Genomic DNA, 26,560 nt, shown 5'->3' on the forward strand with positions numbered 1-26,560 from the left:
GTCAGAGAGGTCAAAGGTCCTAAAAAATGTACCAAATCCTTCAATCTATGCCAGATTTATCAGGAAGAGCTGCAAAACTATTTTAAGATCCCGGACGGGTCTTCATTCCTACTAAATTGCTGTTGCTAGGCAATTTCATCCCAAACTGTACTTTGTGAGCTGAAACGGGGAGGCTATTTGTTGCCTGGCAACGTCAGCTAATTGGATGTGCTGCAACACAAAGGAAAGAAGTATCGATCAATCTATCCATTCATTTTCGATGGCAAAAGCGGGACTTGTTGGGACTCGCCAGCAGCCAAACGCAGACAGACCGGCATTCAGAAATGAATTTTCTTGATATTATTCTGAGTGGGAGCAATTTTCGATACTTAAAAAAGGGCTTAATATGAATGACAGACGCGAGTTGAGTGTCCATACCTGGCAGAACCTCGTAAATGTCACTGTCGTCGTCCTCGTCAGCCTGCGCACGCCCTCCCGTGCTACCGAGGGACGCCCGGTTGGCGGCGGCGACGGCGGCGGCCGCGGGCCAGGGCGGGGTCGGGCCGCTCGCCCCTTCAATGTCATCGTAGCTCCCCTCCTCGTCCTCGTCGTCGCCCACTTCATCATCCTCGTCCTCGTCAAAGGGAATGGTGCTGGAGCTGAGATCTGATGAAAGAGGAATGTTCACAAAAACAAAACAAAAAAAGAGAGCTTGTGTTTGGATTTCAGGCTCCATCTGGCTCCGATTAGTTCATCTTTGCACACAAAGCTCTAATAACCACTTCCAGAAAGTCTCAAATGTTTACTGTCAAGTGATGACAATTACTGACAAAATGATTGACGCTTTTCTGTCCAAATATGCAGCAATTGTTTACTCGTAGGCGTTGAGTTTTCTTTTTTTTTTTTGTTTGTTTGAAATTTGTTACAAAAATGTATGGGTAATGAAAATATGGTTCTAGTATGGTTATACTGATACCAAACATGGATCGAATATTGTCTGGGGGTCGTCCAAATCGGCGACACTAAACATGCTTCTCCCAATACTGAACATGTGTTTCCAGTCTGATTCAATCAGATAATTAGAAACATTTGATCTGATCTAATCTCCCGTTCTTAAGAGAGGAAAGAAAAAATGTTGAAGATGAAGCGCGGCTTTTTCGAATTGAGGAGGCGCATCCATCATCGGCCTGCATTTTCTCGTCCCCCCCCCCAAAAAAAAAAAAAAAAAACGGAAGCAAGACAAACTGCTGCGTGTCCGTTACTTCCCGCAAGTGGCGCGGCCCGAGCCCGAGCCTGTTTTAGCGAAGGCGGAGGGCACGGCGGCCCCCCGGCTCTCTCCAGATGGACGAGCAGCCACATTGCGGGCGACGGGGGCCGCTGCAAACCACGAGGTATCAGGTCTGAGCTGAAATCAATGTCACGGGAGGATAACCAGAACGGCTACAAATCAATTTCCTGTAAACTGGAAGTCAGTAGGAGGGGGAGACGGTGGGGGGGCTCGACTTCATATACAAGAGCGACTTGCAAATTATGGGGTTTTTGTTTGATTTTTGAGGTGGGATTACAGATTGTGCGCGTGCAAAAATAAAATCTCAGATTTTTTTTTACTGATTTGTCATTCAAATTTAGTTTTTACTCTCCCCTCATTTTGCGATTTGCTTTGTTTTTCCTAATAGCAAAAAAAAAAAAAAAGTACATTCCCACCACCCCCTGCCCGCATTTCTTCCCCATCATTAACTCATCAACTGACGCAACTCAGTTCCTCTACGGTTTGCAGTCATCTAGTGCAAGCAGTGCACAGCAGCGGTGATGCATTTTGAAGTCCAGATCCCTCCCAAAAGACCAACAAAAAAAAATCCCAAATCCAATGAATAAACTAAAATGAATTGATCCCGCCCACTTACCTCTGAGCACGAAGCTGATGTAGTTGACCCACTCTCGAGCCTCCTGAGCACTGCTGGCCGCAAACTGGCGAAAAATCGAAATGTACTCATTTGAAACTGCGCTGTCAATTCAATCTGCAGTTTCAGTCACATTTTGTACGCAACCAGTTCATGATACTCTCTTACTATTTATTTTGTTTGTTGTTGCATTGCATCGATTTCCTCACATCAGATTTGATGGCCATGAATTACCAACCTGGAATGTCCTCCGTCCGGGAGCAGACAGCTCGAAGCAGGCGTTCCTTTTGGAGTCTTTCCTCAGGTTGTTGACGAGCCGAACGCTGTAGTCGTTGATGTAAAACGAGCCTTTCTGTTGCTTATCTGCAGGGGGGGGGGAAGAAGACGTGCAAAATGAGAGACACTAAGCAATTTCGCTCCCCTACGGCTTGTTGCGTTTGCCGGCCGACCTTTGTCACTGCAAAAGTAGAAGAAGATGGAATTGTTGAGGACGCACCATCTCCTCTGCCACTCGGAGCCAAAGAAGCTGTGATCTGCAGAGAGATGAGAGAGTGAGTGGCCTTGGGTGGGAGTCAAGGTCAAGTGATGGACAAAAAAAAAAGTCCTAGAGTTGGGCAGGGTCAAAAGTCTGACTTGAGCGAAGTCATGTGAGTCAACCTCCGTTGCTAAAAGAAAATGGCCTCCATTACTGATACCTCGACGTTTCTTTTCCAAGTAACCCTGCTTCAGGATGTTGCCAAGGTCTTGAGCGGCTGTGAGGGGGATGTCCTCAAAGTCTGAAAACATAAAGTAGAAGTCATAAAGTGAGTCATTCCGTGACATGACTTAAAATGATGGTGGCATGGTGGCCCACGAGTTTGAACCAGCAACCCCAGTCATCGCACACCACCAAAAAAAAAAAAAGCTGTCTTCCCTTGTCTTGCACTTTAAAGAACCCCTATTAGGGAATTTGTCCAAAGTACAGACAGATGGCTGACACTAATCCGCAAAGCTTTTTTTTTTTTTTTTTTGCCAACATCATCTAATGTGGGTGGAACATGGCAGCAAAGATGTAATCGAATAACTCGGCTGTAAAAAGCAAATCAATCAATCAGCCCCTGCCAGTTTCACTTACGAACACTCAATTGGGTGGAGATGTCTATCATAATAGGGAATGTTGAAAAAGTGCGAAGTTCAACAGAAAGTTTTGGAGGTGGGGGTGGGGGGGGGGGGGGTTTGGGAAGCAGCCATTTCGAGCCCTGACAGGAAGAAAGTCCTCTGGAGTGAGGCCCAATTGCATCTTTTTTTTTTTTTTTGCATATGCCATCCAATGTAGGTGGTGACTGTGTCAAGGTTTTATGATTATTTTAAAGGCTGCCCCCCCCCCAAAAAAGCGCCCAGTCATCGCTGCCTGCAACTTTTAATTCGTCTTGTGATTGTTTCAGCACCGGTTCCTTCCAGGGTGATCTTTATTTCAGAGGTGAGTCATCAAGGCGACGTAGCCCTTCCACACTATGGATTAAATACATGGCCGCGAGGCTTTGGGGAAGTGGGATCAATACATTTACAGTGTTGCTGAGCTCTGCAGCCATCCGTCTGCTCACGCTGCACCAACTTTGATTCGCAAAGTCACATCTTCAATGTGATGTTTACATTCACGACTACTTGACAAACACGCTAATAAGTACTTGTTTACATTAGCATTGAAGCGCCCGGGAGGGAGGGGAAAAAAAAAATGTGTACATTGGTGTCTTTTTTCAGCCTTCAGCTGGGGGAAAAAAAAAATGGTGAAATTGACCCAAGGTGGGCCTCGGGGGTCAGGTTGTGATGTGTCGTTTCCGCGTGTCAAAAACAAAGTTCAGCTTCCTCCGCAATCATTCGTCACCCGGCGTTCGCCCGGTGGGAAGCCAGCCACGGGTTAACGCAGTGCTTTCCTTGCGAAGGAAATTTGGAGATGGCCGCCGAATTACAACCGGCGTCGCTTTAAAATGCAATCGCGCCAAATTGATGAAGCAGCGATCGAAAACAGTTGGAGCGCACTCTTAAAACTAAAAGGAAAAAGCTGCCACACTATGGGAACAATTGTGGATTTTCCTTCTAAATGGGTTTCACGTTTGTTTTTTTGACATGCGAATGCTTTGTTTGCAACCAAACGCGGCTTATTTCTCGGGATGTAGCATGTGATGCCGTCGGGACCGCGCAAAGTGCAGATGAAACTTTACGGAAGCTCGTCGGAGTCTCTGTGATGTCTCCGGCATTCCGGGTGTACGATTCTGACAGATGAGCGCGTCACGCAGGCGTGAACGTATCACAATCCCGCCTTTGTGGATGGACTGACCGCGCACACTATAAATACGGAGTTGCGAGAAGGGGCGACTTTGTCAAAGGAGCCGATTCAGTCCATCATAACAAACGGCGGCCATTACGCTCCCCCCACCTCATCTATCCGCCGGCAGCCCGCCTTCTAATCCCCTCATTCGTCTGCCTGCTCGCTCTTCATTCGTCTCAAGAGGTCGAGCCCGACTAATGGCCAAGTAGGTGCAACATGCTTGAGTCAATAAACATCACACGTTTTGGCCTTTGCGCTCCTGAGTCACCTGACCCCACGTCACCTCACGAAAACGGGACTGTTTTAAATTATTCCACAAGGGGGCAGCACACATGGAAAAGACTCAAAGTAAATTGGTTTTTATTCGCAAAGTAAATTCTTGGCTATTTGCGGAGAAACAGCGGAAGGAATGCAACAAATAAAAATATTCCAGGACCCCCAATAGGGCTGATTACAGAATACAATGCGTAAAATGTGGCCCGCGGGCCATATTTTACTCACCCCTGCTCTCTCATGCATGTTATTAAGGCCACATCAAAATCTGCGAGCAGACGGCCGCACTTTTTCATACCAATCATAAATTGCTCGATCAATTATTCAGGCCAATAGCACGACTTCATTTTCGTCCCCTTTTGAGTTTTAATTAGCACCATCCACAGCTCCGCTATTGACATTAATTTGATGGGAACGTATCGATCTTTCCCCCATAAACTATTTAGTGGAGCGCAATTAGCCGCAGAGACAAGCGGACGAATGTGGCGTGTTTGCTAAATGGAGGCGATGTGGAGTCAGTAGCAAACAAAAGCTCTAAAAAAAAAAAAAAAGAATAAATAAACGTAACAACAGGTTTGTATTGATAAAGACAGACCGGTAGACAAGACAGGGAGCTCGAGATACGAGTGACAGAAATGTCTAGATCGAGACAGAAAGACCGACATTGGCATTGAGAGTCGACGCGGCAACGCGCGGGGCGGCCAGCTGTTTGGCGCATCTCTCATTTGGTTACTCACGCCAGCTCAGCGTGGCGTTACAAGCTCAGAAGACCGAAGGCTGACGGATGACGCCGGCAACGGCGGTGGCAGAGGAACTTAATGACTACTCTCATTAAAATCCACTCCGGTCGAGCCCAAAGTCAATCAGGAATGGAAGGAAATGCTCGGGCGGCACAGCTAATACGTCGCATTAAAACTAACGGTGGTCATAATGCGGCGTTGATGCGGGCCCGCTATGACGCGCCATAGCAGCAGAGATCCAGATGAGGGGATGCAGAAGAGGATGGGGATGCTGCGGTGTGAGTGCAGCGGTTCACACAGCAGGTGGGGGCGGGACTTGGGAGAAGGCCGCAGGACGCCAAACATGGAAGTTAAATGTTGTCACTGTTCTCCAGGTTGATGTATATTATGTAATAGGATGCAAATTAAGTAAATCTGCTTTTTTGGGGGGGTCGTTTTTTTTAAACTTTTTTTATTCATGTCTTAACAATTTATTAATACAGAGTGTGAGAGTACCTGATTATGTCCTAAAAGTTAGGGGTCGCATCCTTATTTGGGGGGGAGACTTTTCTGTAAGGGGTGGTGGCGGGGGGCACAAAAGCGGTCAAACAAGTAGGCTATGATCTGGGGTTCCCAATAAATAGAAGGCTTTTGACGTGTATTTTGCATGCACAAGCATTAGGCACTTAGCGGGATGAGCCCGGGAGGTGACAAAGCGCAGGTAGGCATCAAGATGTCATATGTTTCCTCTCTGCTGTGCTTAGTCCTTGGATGCCAGAGTTATTGCATTGAATGCAGTGTTTTGGGGACGGCGGGGAGGGGCGTGACCCCCGCGTGAACTCTGCTGATGAGGTGAAACAGAAGGCAGAGAGAGAGAGGCGGCTCGGCCCTGAGGGGGCTGCGGGGAGGAATGCCGCTGATCCAAGGGAGCGAGCGAGCGACCGCAGACCCTCTCCGATGGCGTCCTTGATTAGGAAAAAGGATTCAGTGGGTGCACCTTCACCCGCCCGGCTCTCAATCTGCGCACGGGCCCAGGCCAAATTGACGCATTTTTCCTCATTACCGAAGGGAGGCCTTTGCGGCGCGTCCCTGCTGCGAGCGTGCAGACCGACAGGCACTGAGGTTAAGGGCACCGCGTCCTCCCTTTTCCCTCCTCCCTCGGCCTGATGTGATTAGGACCAAAGTCGTCGATACAGAGAGCGTGTTTAGAAGCTCCTAATGCACACAAAACATGCGGGGCATTACGACGGGCCTGGGAGATGCCTGCGTTGTCATCTAATCAACTTTAATGGCACCCGCAATTTATGCTGGGCTTTTTGATCAGGCGCGTCAATCAGATTAGGACACAAATCTCTGCAGGTAAAAAGCCTTCGGAGGCCCCCCCGTCCCCGACACAAAGCAGAACTGATTGGGCAATTTCGTTCGGTGCTAGTTTGAACACATGAAGACTTTTTACTCCAATCATCATAGTAACATTTACATATGAAACACATGACATGAGGAGTGGGGGGGTAATATGCTCACAAAATACAAATTCAGTAGTAAAACAGTTGCGTAAACAAAGGGAGAAGAAACTAAAGATAGTGAAAGTTGCTTAACGGAAAGGCTAAATCTTACACGTGAATTATACTAAACACGCAAATTAATATTTTACACGCACATTATAACAATTTCATTTGTTTACCAACATGTCACAAATTTCATGCAAACATCAATACCAATTTTGTGGGCACAAATTAATTGTATTTTGAGGACACAAATGACCATTTGGCACATTGTAGGCAGAATATACTTTCACAATTTCACATTATGAGTGTTTGTTATTCTTTTTTTTTTTCTCCCCTCACACAACTTGGAAAGAGCAAAAAGTTCTTGATCTCGACAATGGAATAACTCCAGATGACACACACAGCACACGCGAATCACACTAAGGGGCTAAATTTACTACATGACACGGGCTTCCCCCCCCGGGCAGCCATAAGCGGCGTCGACGGTGACCCTGAATTTCCCTTTTGTAGATTTACAACCACCATTCAAATGCTTAAGTGCAGATACAATGATCCTCTAATCGCAAGGGACACTTTTCAGCTGCTTGGACGGCAGAGTGGGGGGGGGGGGGTATATAAATACGAACAACGGAGGCGTTCGGGGCCCACAGGAGAGGCGGCGGATGGGCGATAAAAACGGGACATGGGGCCGTCAAAACCAACCTGGAGGCTAAAACACTTTGGGAAAAATCAACACGCTTAAACGGACGGTGACTGCCATTTGTACTTGCTTTTATTTCCCATCATACGACACTAATACTCAGTACCTGTTTTTTTATTGGGGTTCTAAAGCAAAACTGCTTTCACTTTTTAAACAACGTCCAATTATTGTCGCTCACACTAACACGTGGATTAACATGCTTGAATGTTATATGGATATTTTAAGGAGACAAAGAATAATTATTCTAATTTGAATAGTGTACTTGACCTCTTAATGTTTCTATATGATTAACCTGTTTAAAAAAAACATGCCTAAAATTAGGACAGATTTTTTACAGAATGGACACTCTGAATTTTCCTATTCTTAAATAAATGTAATTATTAGCTTCATAAATAACTTTGAATGCGTCTCTTATGGAACATTAATATAAAGAGCTAAGATGGATTACGAGCATCTTAACATAAATTTACCATGAACATTTCCTGTACCACCAAGCTCAGATTACTTTGGAGATGTCAAATTCAAATATGCCTGCGATTGATACAACAAATGTATGACACCTCCGCTTAAAAGGTGATTTGTATTTGTAATCCTCGAAAAAACACATTTACTGAATTGAATAAATGATTTATAAGGGGCATTCTTTTGACGGCGTCATTCTCTCTCTCTCTCTCACACACACACGCACACACACACACTTCGCCAATTGCCACCCAAAGAAATTTGATCTATATATTCTAGATTACATAATAAAAATCCCCCGAAGAATCAACTTATCAGAAAAAAAATGTTTCCACGCTAATTAATGGAGGATTGACTGTCATTGTGTTTTACTGTTCTTTCCGCATTGCACACCAATTAAAATATGATGTTGATGATGATGAAAAACACATTTTAAAACAACTCTGTAAAGTGCAAAAGTACGGTACATTTAATTGGGTTTGTAATCTGCTAAAGAAAATTCCAACGAGGCTGAGTTTCTATCCAAAACATTTAAAAGGTCAAAAATGAAATACTACATTCACATAATTCCTGTTAAACGTGACATTGTCGTGTGCCAAATGAATTTTTCGAATGTCCGTCCATTCGCGCAAGAATGTCAAAAGCACGAGAGTAAAGGCAACAAAGGCACGGCTGCGCTGGCCCACTTGGCTCGGACACGCGGCGCTGACTCGGGCCGGAGGCGTCAAGAGGGATACGTCGTCAACATCCTCCAATAAGTCCACAAGGGCATGTTAATGAGCCTAAAGTGCTCATTAGAGCAACAATTAAACACAAGGATCCCAGAGGCTCCGGGAGTCCGTAAAGTGTGTGCGCCAAGCGGGGCCGCCGCATATCTCCAATCTCCATTTATTTCCCTAAGAAATCAGTGAGGCCACCTGGGCTTGGCATCGCAACTTCATTCATCTCCAGAAATGGATTCCAGTGGAGGGCAAAATCAAATTCTCATTAGCAAGGCAGCAGAGAAAGGAGGAGAGAGCGCGCGGGAGGGTACCTGGGAACGCTAACCTCTGCGTGAACCCGCCGCATCTGATAGTTTTGCTATTTGTCTGTGACATTGACAGCTCTGGGGGAGATTAGGACTTCCCACTTTGCATTCTGCTCGCGCGCCGCCTTACAGATGGACTGCGGCACAATTTTCCTCTGCCTCTTGCACCCCCTCGCACCCCTTAACCGCCAAGCACTTGGAGAGCGCCACACCGGAGGCGAGCGCCAGTTGTAATTAGAACGAGCACGACAATAAAACAAAGCAAACGAGGACAGAGGCTGCGTGAGACAAACCGGGAGGATGCAACCACTGCACAGCGGTTGGAGGGGGGTGGGGGGGGTGATGGATGCCCTTTGGTTAAATACGTCCAAATCCCCCCCCTTCGAGCCACTATCGTCTTGCCATCCAGTGTGAATGAGTGTGTGTGATCGAAAGAGAGAAAGCACAAGATTAATAGTGTAAACAGAGAGAGAGAGAGAGGGAAAAAGAGCGAGAGAGGGGGGGGAGGGAGGGGGGGCGTGGAGGAGAAACTATCAGCATCTGCAGCAGCAGCAGCACAGTAGCCCTCAGGGGAAGGCGGTGAACTTTTGAACCCCGATGGTGAACAGTCGTAGCGATGCAAAGCGCTTGTCGCCGCCTCGTAATGGCCGCCCGCGCCTCGCCGGGAAAGCGGCGGGGCGAGGGGAGCGGAGGGGAACGAGCCGACGTGGAGGTCATTAACATACTTGTCGCCTCCGTCGCAAACGAGCCGCCGCCAAACGTCGCCGGAGCCGTGATCGAGTCGCAAACTTCTCGCAGCGGAAGGCGACGCTGGACGCGGGCGGGCACCTCTCGGGGGTTGACTAAAGTTCAAAAGTTGAAAAGGTGGCTCCAAACAAACACATCAAAACAGAGACGCCCCGCCAACGGCTGTTGGCGGCATCCGGACGCCAAGTGCGCTGCGCCAACCGTTTTTGGACGCAGCGAAATTCAAATACGTCGTTACTGTACTTAGTTGTTTTATTTTTAATTTTAAAAAAAAGACTTATTTGTGTAATTATGGTTTACATCACACTTGTTTGGTCGAAAATAATCTCCACTTGGGTCTGTTAGTTTTACAAATGATTGCCCATGTGTTGAAAATTGATACTTCCCAAGATTCTGCCCAATGCCAGCGATAGGTTGCTTTTTGCTGCTGATCAAATATAATCACACTACAACATACTTGGGGAAAAAGATCAAATATTAATTAAAATCAATAAAAGCAACAAAAAAAAAAGTAGTTGTTTAATCTTATCACATTGGATCTGCGTTTAAATTGGTTCCAAGATAGCAAATATAGTACAATATAGTACATAGCTAATAAATAAAAGAATCGTCACCCAATGGGTCCACTTTTCCACTTCCAATATGGCGGCATCCTTGACATGCAATTATATAAACCGAGGGGGGGTCACGTCAACCATCAAATAATCTCGCACTCCTTTTTCAAAGTTCTCCGTGAGTTAATTTGGCGCCTCGCGCCGCCAGGAGCCAAGTTGGCATGAATAAGCTTGCTGATGGAGAACATTCCGCTTCCGAGCGCGCTGGCCCTCCTAACGGCGTTGCAGACTGACAGCCTTTAGATTTAATATTCCATTTGCCAGCTCGGTGTAATAATGTTGTTCCTGCAGATTGGCTGCTCGTATTCAAATGAGCAAGCCACGAGACATCGCTTCACACTGGTTAGAATGCCGATAAATTCCTCTGCCAATCCTCTAATTGCTGGAGGGAAAGCCTGGCATGCCTGAAAGATGCCTCCAACACACCTGCCTTTACTCAATCACCAAATACGTGGACATGACTCGAGAGCTCTTAACTATGAATAAACACAAAGCCTCTGTAGAGCGAAGCCGAGACAGATTTGGTTCAGAGTAAGACGCAATCGCAATGCACACCTGAGGAACGACGTGCTTACGGCAACACCGGAGACAACAAGACAAGAATGAAACTTGACCTGCAAATGGCAAGAAGAGGAGGGTTGATTGAGGGGGGGCCGCACACGTACCACTATATTTATCAACAAAAAAAAAAACAATAGGCAATTTGGAGCGTGAAAAGGCAAATCCGCCCCCAAAAAATTTTTGATAATGTGTATGGAAAATGGTTAAGAGTATTGTTGGTCGAGCAATATAATTTATACAACTGTTATTTTCTCAATTAGTTAGGGCATTGAAGAATTAAATTTACATCACCAAGAGTCTGGTATTTGTTGAAATACTTTATTGTGGCCATAAAGTGTATTTTTTTTCTTTTTCTTGCTTCATCTCATGAAATAAATGTGAATTGATTTTGAGGACATTTGCTCAAATTACATTTACATTTTCAAATGATCACTACTCCAACATTCATAGGAAATCACAATGTCCTAATCACAGGTGGGATTTTTTTTTTTTTTTTTTTTTAAGAACAGGCCCACGGGCTACTCGTATGGTCCTTGGGGGATAACTGGTGGGTGACCTGTGATTTTTTTGCGTATAAAATTCAATAGAATAATAAACCATTTAGACATGTTTAACATTTTATTAAGTAATTGGCTCATCAAATAGAATAAAAAATAGAGCTGGTAAATAAATATTGAAACGTTCCTATTTATTATTCTCTTTTTTGTTAACTCAATTATCTCCCCCAGTCAGCATGTCTTGATGAGAAATAAAAGAAAATTGCAATTAACACCATTTATTTGTAATAAATATCATTTCAAAATGCTAAATGTGAAACAATTACTGGATTTCAAATGGGGATTTTATTTTCTTTCCAAAACAAAAGCATTCTCCATATTTGTACTTTTTCTTAACCTTATCTTTCAATGACCAGGCCCATCTGCGCATTTTAAAAATTAAACCGAGACCAGATTGTTGCCATGCATACATCCCGTGTGAGTGCACGTGTCAAAGGACAAAACATTGTGTCTCTGTGTTTATGTATTTAGATGTGCAGGAATGTGATGCATGCATGCAAAAAAAAAAGGGGCGGGGGTGGTGTATGCAGAGGTGAAAAATGATGCACGGTGCATGAGCTCCAAATAGCCGAGCGCGAGGTGGAGGGCACGGTCGGCGTCAGACGAGGCCGCGGCGAGGACGCAGGCGCGCTGAGGGGTCAGCGGTGCGGTCAGCGGGTGAAACGCAGTTCACATTAGCATCCAGACAGCCGGCCTAACAATGGAGCCCCCCATCTGTTCCTGTCAGCCATTACAAATCTGGTGTCAGTTGCTCCGTCGAAGACAACGGCCCGCCGCATCTCATCAAACCGAGGCGAAGGAAACGCAGCCGTCCACTTGGCACTCGCTCACTCTCCGGTTCGGGACGAGAGCGCGGCGATTACAGAGGATGACGTATCCTCGCCCTTGAGGAGCTCGCAAATACAGCATGAAGGCCGAGTCTGGGAGTCGCTCCCTGTCTGCTATTTGGTGCACCATCGAGTCGGTTCGACATTTTGTAGTGCCGTTTGAACGCGTTGCGACTCGACGCTATCCCCCATTGTTCAGTTTCTCGGGTGTTGTTTGATTTTTCAGCACGAGCCGCAAGTTGCGGTGCGAAAATATCTTCAACAAAAGGAGCGGATGGATATAAAGTGTTTTGTTTGGAGGAGTGCAAAAATAAATATTTTAATAATCAATTGGATAAAAATTGGAGATCATTTTAAATTAAACACGGTCTCAAAACCCATTGACTGAATTTTCAAATGAATTTGATAGTACATTCGTTGTCGATTACTCATTGCATCTCAATTTGTTTACATTAATTTTGTACAATACACTTAAAAAAAAGACTCAATTTTGTTAGAATTTATCTATGTCCTCGATATTTATTTTACGGAAGGTAAACTAGCTGACATTGATCCAACACGCTGTCATCGTGCAACAGCAATGACGTAATTAAGCGCGCGTTTCAAAATGATTTTTCATTCCACTGATGAGTGAATTATATCGTCTGCCATATAAAAATCTCGACGTCGTGATTAAGGAGTAGGCAATGAGTGAATGTTTCCACTTGCAGCCAAAGATACGACCGCAACTCCTTCCAGTCCAATCAAATACATCCTGAGGGAATTTAAATGAGCACCGGCTGACGTATGATGTCACTGATTTTCATTTAGCATCCGCCACCCTCACCCCACCCCCGCAAGAAAGTGCGCCCAGTGAACACAGGTTGAACTTTGAACTCCACATGCCCTTTGGCTGAGGACACAAGCCATTCACTATGCTAACACCATCATGAGAAAGAAGCAAACAGCGCCAGAGGCTCCTCTCCAGGAAGCAAAGGTTGCGCTTGTTAATGCCGCGCTAAAATGTTTACGTTTCAAGTCCAGCTATCTGATGTTGTTTGATTCCAGCCAAATGGCACATCGAAAGCTTAATTGGCTATTGCTCACATTTAACACTGACATGGGTGATGCACACTGGCAGAGCTTTTAAAAAAATAAATAAAAACTACAGGGGGTCTTAGGGGGGGGGGGGCATTTACAGCAAGATCTGAAAATGGCTGTACATCGACGGATCGGCATCCTACAGGGTGCAGCTTGCGAGATGCGGAGAAGCTTGTGGCATCAGATTCAAAAGGTCTTTAGACTGTTATTGTTGGTGAAGATGCATCAACAAAGTATGGAGCAAAAGGTGTGCCTCACGGGCTTCAAGAGCATTTGAAGGCATTTTTAAGGAAATCCATCCATCCACCTGTTTTCTCCGGCACTTGTCCTTATTAGGGTCACAAGTGAGCTGGAGCCAATCCCAGCTGACCGAAGCTGAGTGACGCTGGACAGGGCGCATAGAGCCAACAATTCATTCACTCGAGGGAATAAAGAATTAATGGAATTCAAATCGATGTCACAATGCAGAAGAAGGCAATTTATTAAAAGAATTGTTGACTTGATGACGTATTTTTACATTGCACGTGTGGTAGAATTTTGTGAAGTTCTCATAGTGAATGCTTAAAAAGACAAAGTGAACGGGTTCCACGAGACTAATTGAAATAGATAATAAATTGCTTCTCATATTAATTTACGGTTCATTTTCCTTTATTTTAGTATAAGCGTAACCTGTAAGATATTGCTTGAAAAAAAATAAACGGATAAAGTACAATCACTCTATTGGGGGCATACGCAGTTTACTATTACTATTATACTATTTGTTTAAACTTTTTAAAATTTTCCCTTTTTTTTTTTTCAATGAAGTTTTTACGCTTGGTTTTTGGAATTGTGGAAGGAAGATCCACACAAGACGGCCGTAACTGGAATATGAACTCAGGCCCTCTGAATTGCGAGGCAGATGCGCTAACCGCTCGCACACCGTGCTGCTTATTTTCAACCAAATGCAGAGAAAAAAAAATTCCGATCATCCCGCCATCTGCCAGGATCGTCTGCTGCATTTTCCTTGCGTTGCAGAGACGCACGACTTCACGTAGCCATATTTGACGACAACCAGCTGGCATTAATGAGCAGCGCGCTAAAACCACCGGAAACATTCCCCCCCCCGTACGCACTGAACAGTCTACATGTGCTCCTCAAAAAAATAAATAAAACAAGAAATGGGCACCAGAGACGTCCGAGTCAATAATGCCCACCTGCGGCATGTCAAGGGCAATTAGCCGACGCGGCGAGTTGGGAACGCAAAAATTCTGAAGAGGAGGGAGCGAGTAAGATGGAGGGAAAGATTGATAAAGCCAGAGAGGGACAGGACACACATGGGCCCTCAGGTACAGTGTTGTATTTCAAACCCGCTTGTGAAAGAATAGAGGGGCAGGGTCTCAATCAATCACGGCATTAGCCCGCAGCTACACAGCCTTGTGCCTGTGTGGGCTGCTGACAGCTTGCAACCACCACCGGGGGGCGCTCTAGCTCACCAATCAGCCCTGTGAGGAAGCAGGAGAAGCCCACCTGCTCACTGGCCAATGATGGAGAGAGGGGGAGGGCGGCTTTGGAGGGAGGAGTCAGTGATGTCACAGAGATATGGCGTGATCTGTTTTCTCAAATTAGGACAACAATGTGTGCTTCCTGTGGAGTGAAGAGGCCATCTGAGAGGGTGTTAAAAGTGCAGCCGGGCAGCTTTCTCAGAGGATACAAACAATAACTCTTCCTTTTAATTGCCTCGCTCGATCAACAACACGCAGACGCACATAGATAGAGAGTGAGACAGAGAGTGCTTACACTCAGCCGGTCCGTCCTCCTGGTAGTCGGAAGCCAGCGAGGCGGCGTCTGACGGCGCAGAGCGACCCAGACTCGAGCTGCGGTTGTCGTCAAAACCGTCTTCCTCCCTCGAGTCAGCTGAATGCAATAGTGGATAGAAGGGCAATCAGCACGGCAGTGGTGGTGGCTCAAGTGCTAACACACTGCACTGGAGTAGAAGTACAGATACTGTAAAAGCCCCAAGTAAAAATACTGATTCAACTTCTTAAGAAAACAAAAGTACAGACTCTGAAATGTACTCCAGTGTAAACGTAAATCATTATTTCCTGTCAGTTACATAGCATACTCATTTTCAGAATGTGGCACAACAAAAAAACACACAATGGTGTATGCATTGGGGGGGGGGGACCTTGCAGTGTTGGCTCAGGGTTTAGTGCCATCAAAACATGTTGCAATGCTTTCTCTGCGTGACATGCACAGACTCACAGCTGAAACAGTTGCTTATGCCAGGCACATGTAAAGATCATGTGTTGGAAATAAAATGATACTTACAGGGGAAGGGGAATTCCTGAGGGTTTCTGCAAAGAGAGAGAGAAAGAAAAAAAAGAAGAAAACATCATCAGTGAAAGACGAAAAAACTAGCAGTTTCTCTGCACCGGTGCATGAGCTTTGTATCATGTTGTTTCCGCTCTCTTCTTCACAAGGGATTCTGTCACTATCACGTCCACAAATTGAATCAAATTAAAAGGAAATGATAAGAAAAGGGTTCTCTTGCATGAGACGTTTAAAAAACTGATAACAGCAATAAGCAACAAGCCATTAGACTCGATGAGTTCATCTGAATGTAGCAAACTGTATTTAAGGCAATTACAGCACCAATTACAGTTCTTGTTCGGTATTAGCAGCAAACATTAGATAATTGGGACATGAAATTACATTGTGACGCTTGAGTGGACCTTCATGAGATTTATTTATTTTTTTGGTAAAAAGGTAAACAGTGATGATGCCGACTCCTACCTCACGCGCACCACCCTGAAATTATTCAGTAGGATTTTGCGGGTCTCGACCGCATTTTCACTCAGCTCCTCGTCCTGAAGGATCTCAGAGATAAACAGCTCGCAGTCTGAATGAACAGAAACGCAAAGAACAATCAGAGAAGTTTGTAAATGTTAAATGAGGGGCAAGTCAACTACAAGTGTCCTCACGAGACCTTAGCGCCATTAGGAAAATGAGACAATGGTGCTTATTGTGGTCGTAGTTGGAATGAGATTCTTTTTTGAGACATGAAAGCACTTGTACTATATTGTAAAGTTAAAAACTGAGTACTATCATAATCAAATCGACATTATCTTTCACTGAATCAACATTAAAATAAAAGCATTGACTGAAATTGCTAGTAGCTTTTTCCCTAAGGAAAAGAAATGGGCTACATCACACTGCCCAATTCTGATTTTTTTTGTCAAATTTGATCTTTTTATCTGTGTGAACTTAGCCTAAATGATGCCACATGTTAGACTGCAAACATAAGAGAGCACTGTGGCAGCCATTTCTGCGAACAAACAGGTTAGCCCACATCACTAATCTGACTTGTATCCTTCACACCATCACTCATATCTTGATACATGCAAATGTTATCCAACGGCATGATATTGGCTATGAAACACTCCCAATCCAATATACAGATCCTTATAAAGTAAGTTCACACTCGCCCACTTCAGACCACTGTAGATTTCTTTTAAAAAATGAATTAGATTGAGTGTATTTGGCAAAGTGATGAAAAAATATTACCATCTAGTAGTCTCCTGATGTCGTTTGGGATGGTCCCCATTCCTGACATCCACAACTGCAACTGACTTTGCCAGACCAGCTGTGCTCGCACAGGTGTAGTTTTTGCTTCTAACTCGCACAACTCACCTCACGTCCCTTTGCACCGTTGACACAGAAACAAGAACCACCTACTCTCTGAAACACAACTTCCGTGCCAGTATCATCGCGGTGAACACGCAAGGATGTGTTATGGGGGGGGCGTGTGCAGAAGATGATAACTTCCTGTGGTTTGATGCTGACGACAAGTTTGACAGGAAGCGAAGACCGTAGCTCGTCCTACAACATCACAGCCATACACAAGTCAAGGTTAAGCAAAAATGTATGGACGGTACTGTGAAAAAAAAGTCTTAGGCCTCCATTACATTTGTTATACCATCTTACTCCTGTGTATATACTCTAACTACGATACCACTAACGTACAGACCTCCACCAAGACTATGTCAGTGTTCAAGCTCTATTGGACAGATGTGATATATATACATATATATATATAGACCTTAAAAAGTACACTACATCACGTTGGGTATGATAAGAATTGTTTTCAAGATTTTTACTTCACATTTGTAGATAAATATATTGTATATCACGCGACTAAACGCATTAAATCTGAAATATGGCATTTAATCGAAGGCACTGTTGTGTGACGTCACAGTTTAACACTTCAAACTCCCACATTTGACAAAACCCAAACTTTAGGTCGTCTTCTCGGGCGTTTGTTTTGTATGGCGCCCACGAATCATGTAGCTTTACATAAAAGTTCGAACATACCTGAATACCCCATTAATTGCGCTGAGCACTCGATTCAACACCGACGCCATCTTTGTTGTTTCGCGCCCGAAAAAGAGAAGTGGGCGGGGCTGTAATGTGACGTATTTCCTCACCTCCCAAACAGGTGACCTTCAATCCGGAAACATTTGACCGGGTTTGAATTTTAAAATCTAAAGAAAAAATACATAAATAAACACGTCTCACAAAATTAAAACTATTGTTTTGTTTATCTTAAGTTCAGTTTGTTGTACAAATCAAAATAATGCACACAATCTCCCCTCTAGTTTTAAAGTACTTAAATATAAAGGCCTATTGAAGTCCAAGAAACCTTATACGTTAAACAACTCGCTATAATAATAATAATAATAATAATAATAATAATAATAATAATAATAATAATAATAATAATAATAATAATAATAATAATAACCGAAATACTTTAAAAGTGTCATATTAGAACGTATTAGGTGGTTGGCTTCCGTGTTAGTGTGAATGCTGCATTCAATAAACTTAGTGAAATCGGAAAAAAATAAATAACCACTATAGAATGGTTTCTGGGTATGTTTAATGCCTTGCCCATACACTCACTGGATGTAGAGTTTGTTGCATGTGTTTGCCCATTGTGTTTTCATAATGAGGAGAAAACACTGCCGCGTTGAGCATGCATAAATTGTCACACTTGGGAGTTGGTATTATAATGGTCAAATCCAGTTACCATGCAGATTTGCGAGCTGGCTTGTCTGGAACTGTTAAACGCAAACCTACTCTTCAAATTCAATCATGGCTGCTGCTTTGTGTTTAGAAATTACACTACGGCGACTGTCGTTTGGTCTCCGTCTTAGCCGATTAGGTTTTGAAAGGATCCATACATTACCTTCACCGAGAAGAGCACATATTAGCAAATACTTTAATAGATTTAATTCGCTCTCCCTTGGTTTAAATCATCGTATTGACCATCTCTCCGATGTGGGCTGAGAAACTAATTAGGATATTTGTGACAACACAAGCTTCTCTAAATTGGTCCCTCACAGTATCTGAACAGTGATTTATAACAGCAGTAGATGTATGACGGAACACAAACAGTTTGAACGCGTACGGGGAGTATAAAATGAATAGAACACACGCTGGGCCTCGCCTATCGTTTTATTGATCGTGCAACACATCTGACGCACAGCAAGGGAAGCCATCAAATGACCATTGCTCAATCACACGTGGCTCACGGCGCCCACTCAAGCTGAGCTTTTAATTTGTTTTTTTAAATATGGAAATTAATCATCTGGATTTGCCCGTCCTTGGTTTGAGCACTGGGAATAGTGAAGCAACATCCCAAAAGTACTCCCACAACATTGGAAGCATAAAATTGTCTTCATAAAATGAACAATGAAGATTGAGGGTCATTCGGGTTTTAGTCCAACCCCTTTATTGACTATTTAATGAGTAGGTGTGTCCTGAGGCTTTTGTTCGTGGATGTAATGGGCTTATGAGCATCATCTCAGTGTTTTAGTACATCCAAACAGCAAACCGGGGGATATGTTCAAGACCCTTGCGCAATCGATGAAACTCAACGATGTAGGGAAACCATCTAAAAAAATGATATGGTAAAATTCAGCGAGAACAACAAACCGCAATGTAGCGGGGAGGGACACTGTATGATGTTAACTTTCCCAATAACACGTCTTTTGTGTCTTTGTTTGTGGTTTTCACGCAAAGCGCCGTTCGATGACAGCCTCCTTCCCCGTCACGTCCCCGCAGGAAGCCGCGGGGTCAGCCCGAGTTGAGTCCCGTGTCGGAATTGTCCCCGCGCTGACCTGCGCCTGACTGGCTTCCCGGCAAAAAGCCCCTGTGAAGGTAAGAGGAACTGGGGTCCCCTCCCTTGGAAAAGAGGGGTCCCTCCCCTTGACAGCTCCACAGAGCCGCAGCCACCTGCCTGCTGGGTCAGTCCCATATGAAAAGGGAAGCCCTTTGTAATCCGACGGGGATTACACCAGGCAACAATGCGCCGCTGAAAGAGCGACAAAAGCCCTGTATCAAACGTCGCTGAGGGGGAGCGAGGCTATGATCTCCCACTACTACCAACACTGACTCCTTGACCACCTCTCATCTCACCAAGAGCCCCCCTAACCCCAACCCACCCCCCTCCACGCCCTCGACCCATATCCCTCCCACCCCCCCGTTTAGGATTCACCAGCTCTGTCCTCCTCCTGCCCTCTCATCTTTGGGAATCTGGCCTTTTATCAGCGCATTCCTTTTCATTTGCATTGCGGGGTGGGGAGGGACAGCGGGTCCCTCTGATCTGATAGCGCCAGGAGAGAGAGTCAGGAGGTTCCTCGGGGCACACGGGGTGTTGGAACGTGGGTCTGTGTCCTGTCCTAGCGAGGTACACACACACACATTTGCGCCACACAGCGCATTCTCAAGATAGGAAGGTACAGTTCCACCCCCACCCTGCTGTATTCATACACACATACAAAAAAATAAAAATAAATCACTGGGTCGCTTTCCAAACCCGCTGGCTGTAATTTTTGATCAGATTAGGTTACTTTTGACAAATCCTTAATCCAAAGTAATTAATCCAATGTAGATTACGCAAGAAAAGAAAGTAATGGCCAGCAGAGAAGGCCTGGCCGACCCTGACGACTCGCCACTGCCCTTTACGTCCAAACCCTGCGCAACGAGGCGCTCCATCCGACACGACCGAGGGTCGCCGGCAAATGTTTGTGTTGCCGCAGGAGATAAAAAGACGCAGTTTGCTTTTCGGATTTCCTCACAATACTTGTATTCCCAGCCCACCCATTGCTCACACACATGTCAGTGCAAGGGGGAGTTTTGTGGGGGGTTGGGGGGGTGGTAAAGGTAAGAAGCGATGATAGATTGAGGACACAAGAGACAATAAGAGCTAACGCTACGTGCGCGAGCGTTCCTTGCGGTTGCCTCGGCGTATCGAAAGCCGGGATGGGGAGATTGTATTATTGTAGAATATATGAGCCATGTGCAAATATTAATCTAGCATTATTTGAAGTGTCCGCTAAGCATAGCCATCGCAGCTCGCTCACTGAGCGATGACATACCTCCATTACACTTGATGTATGCACGCATGAGAGCGGCCTATTTTTCACGGCCAAGACATTGTCCCTAGAGGCGGTCGCTCCAGAAGAATCCATGAATTATCCCGCTGAAACAAGTCAGCCAACGCTATTGATACAAGTGGGATTGAGATACTGGAAGGACGCCAGGAGAACGTGTCTGCCCGCACTTGTGATCCTGCCGCCTCCCTCCCCGTCTACTTAATTGGAATACAAAGCAGAGCGAGGTCGATGAGGGAACGGCGTAGGGAGGAAGAAGGAGAGAGAATTGGGGGGGGGGGGGGGTCAGGGGGGGGGGCGCTGTCTGTCTCCAGCAACCTTCACTCCTCGCTGGGAATTGACTGGAGGAACCAGCGAGCGAGACCGACACACTGTCAGTGGTAAAATGAACTGTCACCTTGCATTTTTCAACCTGCTGGCGCCCGGCGAATTGGCCGCTTTGAACCATGTGACATGACACTGATTGAGTTCTGGAAGGAGCCGCTCCAATTTCCACGCGTGTCCACACCAGGAGCATCCTCCTGGATCCACACGTGACTGGAAGATGGAGGCTCATCACGTTAGCGGTACATCGCAGATTTTTGCGTGATGGTTTGCGGGTGGATATTAGGACTCAAATCTCAATGCCTATTTCTACTTTTGCAATCTTTCAAGAATGTGCGCCTGTCCTGTGTGGAATTTGAAAGAAAGCAAGCCGGTTTTGTTCACTCCCGCAACGGCGCATACGCACCTTTCTACCTTAAGATACCTTGCTTAAGATAGCAAAAGAAAAAAAAAACTCTACCCATGCGCACACTCAGACTGCACTTTGCACTCGACTTGTACTGGGTGTGAAAATAAGACCCTTGGACTTGCGGTCTTTTAAGCCCCCACAATGGCAACGTCACAGCATCCTACCCAACAAGTGCGGCGTCAACTTAAGCCACCGCGTCATATATCAGATCGCAACACTAATGCAACCGAATCAGTGACTCGATCGCTTCAGCGTTTCATGTTTCATATTCTCCGTGCTCCACGGTGCCGCTCGGCTGCTCCGTCTCCTTGCCAGGCTTGTTTTTCTTGCCGGCACGACAGGAGGAAAACTATTAGCGCTCGCCGCTCCGATCCTGGAGGCAATCCCAGCGAGTATTAAGACGTTAACCATGGCCAAGTCACCTGTCTCTCCCAGTTACCGCACTGACGGGACGGAGAAAGGATGCGGCCGCTGGGGGGATCCGAGAGCCCAGGCCTTGGGGCTTGCACATCCATTAGAGCCTGACACGGATAGGGGGGGGAGGGTCTCGAGTTTAATGGAGCTTCAGTTCCACAACAAAGGAAGAAGGGAACGCGCTGATCACAACGAGCTGCTTTTCCTTCCATCTACCGTTGCAGTTAGAGGTTAATTATCCAAGCTGGACGAATAATTTGGATGAAACTGTTTCGATAAGCCATCGGATTTATTCATCAGTCAGCTTTATGTACAGGTTCATGTTCTACACATTGAAATAATGTGCTTGTCTTCTGTCATGTGTACTTTGTAAATTTGATGAGCAATTAAAATAAATGTCTGATTGCTTCTAAATATAAGAATGTTTTCTTAGCGTATGGTCACGTGTTTATATTGAGCACGGGGTAAACAATGCAGCATATATCCTCACCTGTGAGCAGATTTCCCTAAAAACACAAGGCACTCTGAGGCATCTGTGTGACGGGAGAAGCCCCCCCCTCCCACCAACCCCCTGCCCCCTAGAGCCCCCCTGTTCCTTCCATGAACACTGGACCCGGCTGGCCCTTTGAAGCCGGGGGTCCCTGCCGGGTGACGTGCGACAGAGGAACTGGTAGAAACCCAAGGAAGTGAGCCTGGCAATAGACTTGTAAAAGAGCTGGCAACAACTGCGAGCAGCATGGGGTACAAACAGCACTGGCTTGACCTCAAAGTCAGCTCAAGGGGGGGTGTCGGTCATTTTGAGATGTGTCAGATATCGAATGCTGTGCAGTGTCCCCCCCCCCCCATGTCCTCGTTCATCGGTCGCACCACCACAACCAAAATGAACCAGGGGTTTGTTTTGTTTTTCAAAATGGCCGCCTCCTACTGCATTACAGTGTCGAGTTGAATTCAATTAATCATCCAATCCTGGTTCTTCTTGTACTTGCTATAGTTGTTTGTTGGCGTGCGTGTTCTCCTCACCTTCATCCCTGCGTTGTCCAACGCAAGTCTTCCGAGTTCTACGTCCCCATTCCCGAGGTGAACATCTGTCTCGGAGACGTCGGCCGCAGCGCCGACTCCGACACCTCCAGATGGAGAGCCCGCTGGGAGCGTTGAGGTATTATCCATCGAGCTGGCAGGGATCACACCTCCGGAATGAAATCCCACACTTGTCTTCAGCGTTGGTCGCTTCCTTCTTGTCAAACGTGCCGCCGTGACCCGTATGGATGATAGCCCTTCGCCTCTTATCACCCACCAACCACAGCACTTGGCTTTGCGACTCAGCTGAAACAGCTACTAAACTGAAAAACGCATGAACACATTTCCATTTTCTTCACTGGTTTATAATTTTCAATTCCAAACGTTTCCATAATGCGGCCCAGCCGATTGATTTGGCTTTTGTCATTCAAAACATGGGAGTTGCTGACAGGCGCTGCTTACACACTAGCTAGCTAACTAGCTAGCTTACAAAATAAAACCTAAAAAAAACTAAAACCCTACTTTTGACACGTCAAATGCTGTCCTTTTACCTCCAACTGCCTCATTTCCACCTTAAATCTAATTAAGTCCAGCTGTTATAAATCACATGGTGACTAATTTCCGTGTTTATGCGGAACTTTGATGAGAGATCCCTCAAATGCTAAAGCCGTGAAGTGCGAGAGAGGGTCTGCAGCCACCCCGGTGTCCTGACAGATTGACTCCACATTCATCTGTGGCTGAACTCTGCGTGAACCTCGGGCGTTAGGAAAGAAGGCCGCCGACAGGCCGGGGCTGCTGGGCCAGTATGAGCCTGTGGGTGTTTGTGCTCCAACACCCAGTGTAAATATTGAAACTCCCTGCCCCTCCTTCACCATCACACCCGGCAAGGCGCACAGGTTCGACGGAAGCCCAAGTAAGTACTGATATGTCATATAGGTTCCCTAAAAATGTGTAAATGTACACCCAGAAAAATACATTTTTAAATGTTGTCAATGTACATTCTTTTAGTCATTTTAAACAGCTAATTTTGTTTTCTTTGCCTATCCATTTGAATGTCCTGTGTGTATATGTAGAATGTGCGTGCGCTTATGTTTTGTCGAAATACATAACATCTTATGGATTAGTCCCGACAAATTTTGTGAGCTTAAAAACCCAGCAATGCATTTATTTATTTGACTGTCGGCTCCATCCAGCAGGATTTGGGTAACAAAAATGGAGACTCACATGCACCCTGCAGTTTGTTGTCATGTTTAGAGCCCCTGGAGGTATTTGGAGGTGAATAGGTCACCAGGAACCACCCTGTGTGTTGTGAAAGATTCCACTTGTCACATTATGCAAGAGAGGAATAAATATAGACCACCACATTTTTTTTGCCAACTTGACTTACCACGATTTAAAAATAAAATAAAAAAAGTTGGGTGATCTAAAAATATTAAGGCCACAAATTTTGAGAAAATTTGACGTTGTCCAATTCCACTAAATATTTTAACTTCAGCTTGAGTTGTGAAAATAGTTTTCAAACTGTTGCCCCTTGTATTACCTCCTACCAATTTAATTAAAGCTGTAAGTAAAAATAACTCAGCAAATTGTTTCAGACCAATCAAATGTCAATCATTTATATTTTAAAGTTGTCCCAACTTAAATGCCTGTTTTAACCTTCCCCCAAAATGTTACAATGTAAAACAGGAATTTCAGTGTTTCATTTAAAATTCATAAACTTTATTCATCTAAAACCTCTGGACAATTGTTGTAAAATACCCTGTCAAATAAATAGTGCAATCAGTGACACTGAGCGGCTCAGTGCTTGGACACAAACATATATTTTGTTTTAAGTTTAAAAAAAAAAGCAGCAAACAAAAAAAAACACATTTAGCAGTTGGCTATATACCCTGAAAGTCCACGTGCATTTGATTTTTTTTTTCTCCCATTGTGTTACGTCGCCTCCTCCGTGAGTATTTTAAGTTCACTCTATCGGCCTGGCCTTGGGGGGCGGCGGCGGTGCCGAGGGGGTCTCAGGCCCCGAGAGCTTTTCCGCAGGCCCGCCGCCGGCGACGCAGCCCAGCTTGTCGCGCTTCTTCTGCTTCATGCGCCGGTTCTGGAACCAGATCTTCACCTGGGTTTCGTTGAGCTCCAGGCTGGCGGCCACCTCCACCCGCCGGGCCCGCGTCAAATACTTGTTGAAGTGGAACTCCTTCTCCAGCTCGGTCAGCTGCTTGGTGGTGAAGTTGGTCCGGATCACGTTGTGCTGACCCGGGACACCGAACTCGCACACAACCGCTGCAGGGATGAAGGAGAGAGAGAGAACATGGATGGAATGGAAGACGTGAAACTTTTGGGGGGTGAATGAATGAAAAGTGGATGAAACATTAGTTTGCGGACCAACTTTGTTTTACGCATCGCTTTGCGCGGAGCAGCTCACCCGTTTTGGGAGGATTTCTCTTCACTTTCATCCAGTCGAAAGTTTTAGACGTTTCCTCCGCCTGATCCGCGTCCTTGTGCTGGGCCGTGTAAACGTTTTCTGGAGGGTACTCCGGGGGCCTCTGCTCAGCGACGCCGTAGTGGACGTACTGTGCGCCGGCGTTGCTGCAGCTGTCCCCGGTGTAAGGCGGCATGTTGGTTCCGAGAGGCGAGACCTGTGCGTGGACGTAGCCCCGTTCCTGCTCGGGGGTCAGGTCGTACTGGTGGTGTCCGTACTCCACGGGGGACCCGAATACCGAGTTACCCGGCGGGGGTGGCGCATACTGCAGGTCCAGGTTGACGTGTGTCTGGTGGTGGTGGTGGTGGTGGTGGTGCAAAGGAAGGTTCTGGTGGCCCTCCTGACCGTAACCATCCGCGTTGGGCGTCACGTATCCGTGGTTGAGGTTGTGGTAGCCGGCTTTGAAAAGATTCGGCCCGCGGTTACAGAGCGGGTAGTCGAGGTAGGAATTCATCGCGGACACTCACACCAGAGAAGTCATTAATCGCCCTAACCCCGGAGGTAGTATGTCAAAGCTGTAAAAAGTGCCCTCCACCCCTCATATCACCTTCCTGACATGACACGTGACCCGCGACCGGCCAATGGCGCGGCCCGCCGGCTTCTCTGTCACGTCCGTCGCGCTCGTCCATCAAGCGGCTCGCATTTGCATGACAAACACTTCAATCAAACGCGCTCATCCATCTGATAAGAACACAAACGTCGAGCAGGCCGAATGACGAGTAATTGCCCCTCTAAAATTCTTAATGAGTTCGCCGTCGTGTGTGACTTGGAAAAAAAAAGCCTTCTTCCAAATTAAAGTCTTTCTAAATCTAAACAACTGGAGGAAAAAAAATAATGTATTTAAATGTGGACTTGAGACTTTTCCAGTAGCCGTTCATCTTATCAGGGTCGTGAAGCTGGCAGTGAAATGCAACATTTAACGCGGTTAGTTGTACTTTTCTCTGCAGAATTGAGGGATGTGTTGTTGGGCCTTTTTTTTTGGACTGACTGTGCCAGATGACCGCATAGTGATCCATCATGTGCTCTTAAAAAAAAGGCAGCTTCTGTGACCCTCAAAAGAACAATGACACTCTTCTCACATGTCAAATGTATTCTTATCACAGGCTGACTTTTCTTTTAGGGCCTTGTACTGAGTCGAGTGCTCTACATTCAAAACAAATGAATTTTATTCCTCTTACTTTTATGCACAAATTAGGCCCATATCAAAGTAAATTGTTGTTCAGA

The 26,560-nt window shown here is 45.7% G+C and overlaps 2 protein-coding genes across 3 annotated transcripts in view; both read right to left on the reverse strand.

Moving 5' to 3' along the window:
* Positions 1-17,689, reverse strand: part of skap1 (src kinase associated phosphoprotein 1) — a 29,318-nt gene extending 11,629 nt beyond the window's left edge. For both annotated transcript variants that reach the window (XM_052071731.1, XM_052071730.1), the window contains exons 1-10: positions 17,614-17,689; positions 16,807-16,941; positions 16,036-16,141; positions 15,571-15,596; positions 15,040-15,156; positions 2,576-2,656; positions 2,330-2,413; positions 2,119-2,243; positions 1,884-1,947; positions 418-645 (exon numbers count right to left, since the gene is read on the reverse strand). In XM_052071731.1, coding sequence (XP_051927691.1) covers positions 418-645; positions 1,884-1,947; positions 2,119-2,243; positions 2,330-2,413; positions 2,576-2,656; positions 15,040-15,156; positions 15,571-15,596; positions 16,036-16,141; positions 16,807-16,855 — 880 coding nt within the window. In that variant the 5' untranslated portion in view covers positions 16,856-16,941; positions 17,614-17,689. The remainder of the gene's footprint in view (positions 1-417; positions 646-1,883; positions 1,948-2,118; positions 2,244-2,329; positions 2,414-2,575; positions 2,657-15,039; positions 15,157-15,570; positions 15,597-16,035; positions 16,142-16,806; positions 16,942-17,613) is intronic.
* Positions 17,690-24,557: 6,868 nt separating this feature from the next.
* hoxb1b (homeobox B1b) lies at positions 24,558-26,180 on the reverse strand. The gene is made up of 2 exons (XM_052071747.1): positions 25,280-26,180; positions 24,558-25,137 (listed from the first exon to the last, which is right to left on the reverse strand). The coding sequence occupies exons 1-2, from the start codon at positions 25,788-25,790 to the stop codon at positions 24,824-24,826; spliced, it is 825 nt and encodes a 274-aa protein (XP_051927707.1). The 5' UTR covers positions 25,791-26,180; the 3' UTR covers positions 24,558-24,823.
* Between the last annotated feature and the right edge of the window lie 380 nt (positions 26,181-26,560).

The sequence above is a fragment of the Hippocampus zosterae genome, chromosome 7, assembly GCF_025434085.1.
Source record: "Hippocampus zosterae strain Florida chromosome 7, ASM2543408v3, whole genome shotgun sequence".
NCBI classification, from domain to species: Eukaryota; Metazoa; Chordata; class Actinopteri; order Syngnathiformes; family Syngnathidae; genus Hippocampus; species Hippocampus zosterae.

Excerpts from the sequence above, each read along its gene's own strand:
- hoxb1b (XM_052071747.1), bottom strand. The coding sequence starts at position 25,790 with ATGAATTCCTACCTCGACTACCCGCTCTGTAACCGCGGGCCGAATCTT. Across the intron at positions 25,138-25,279 it reads GAGAAATCCTCCCAAAACGG|CGGTTGTGTGCGAGTTCGGT; the intron begins GTGAGCTGCTCC and ends TCATCCCTGCAG.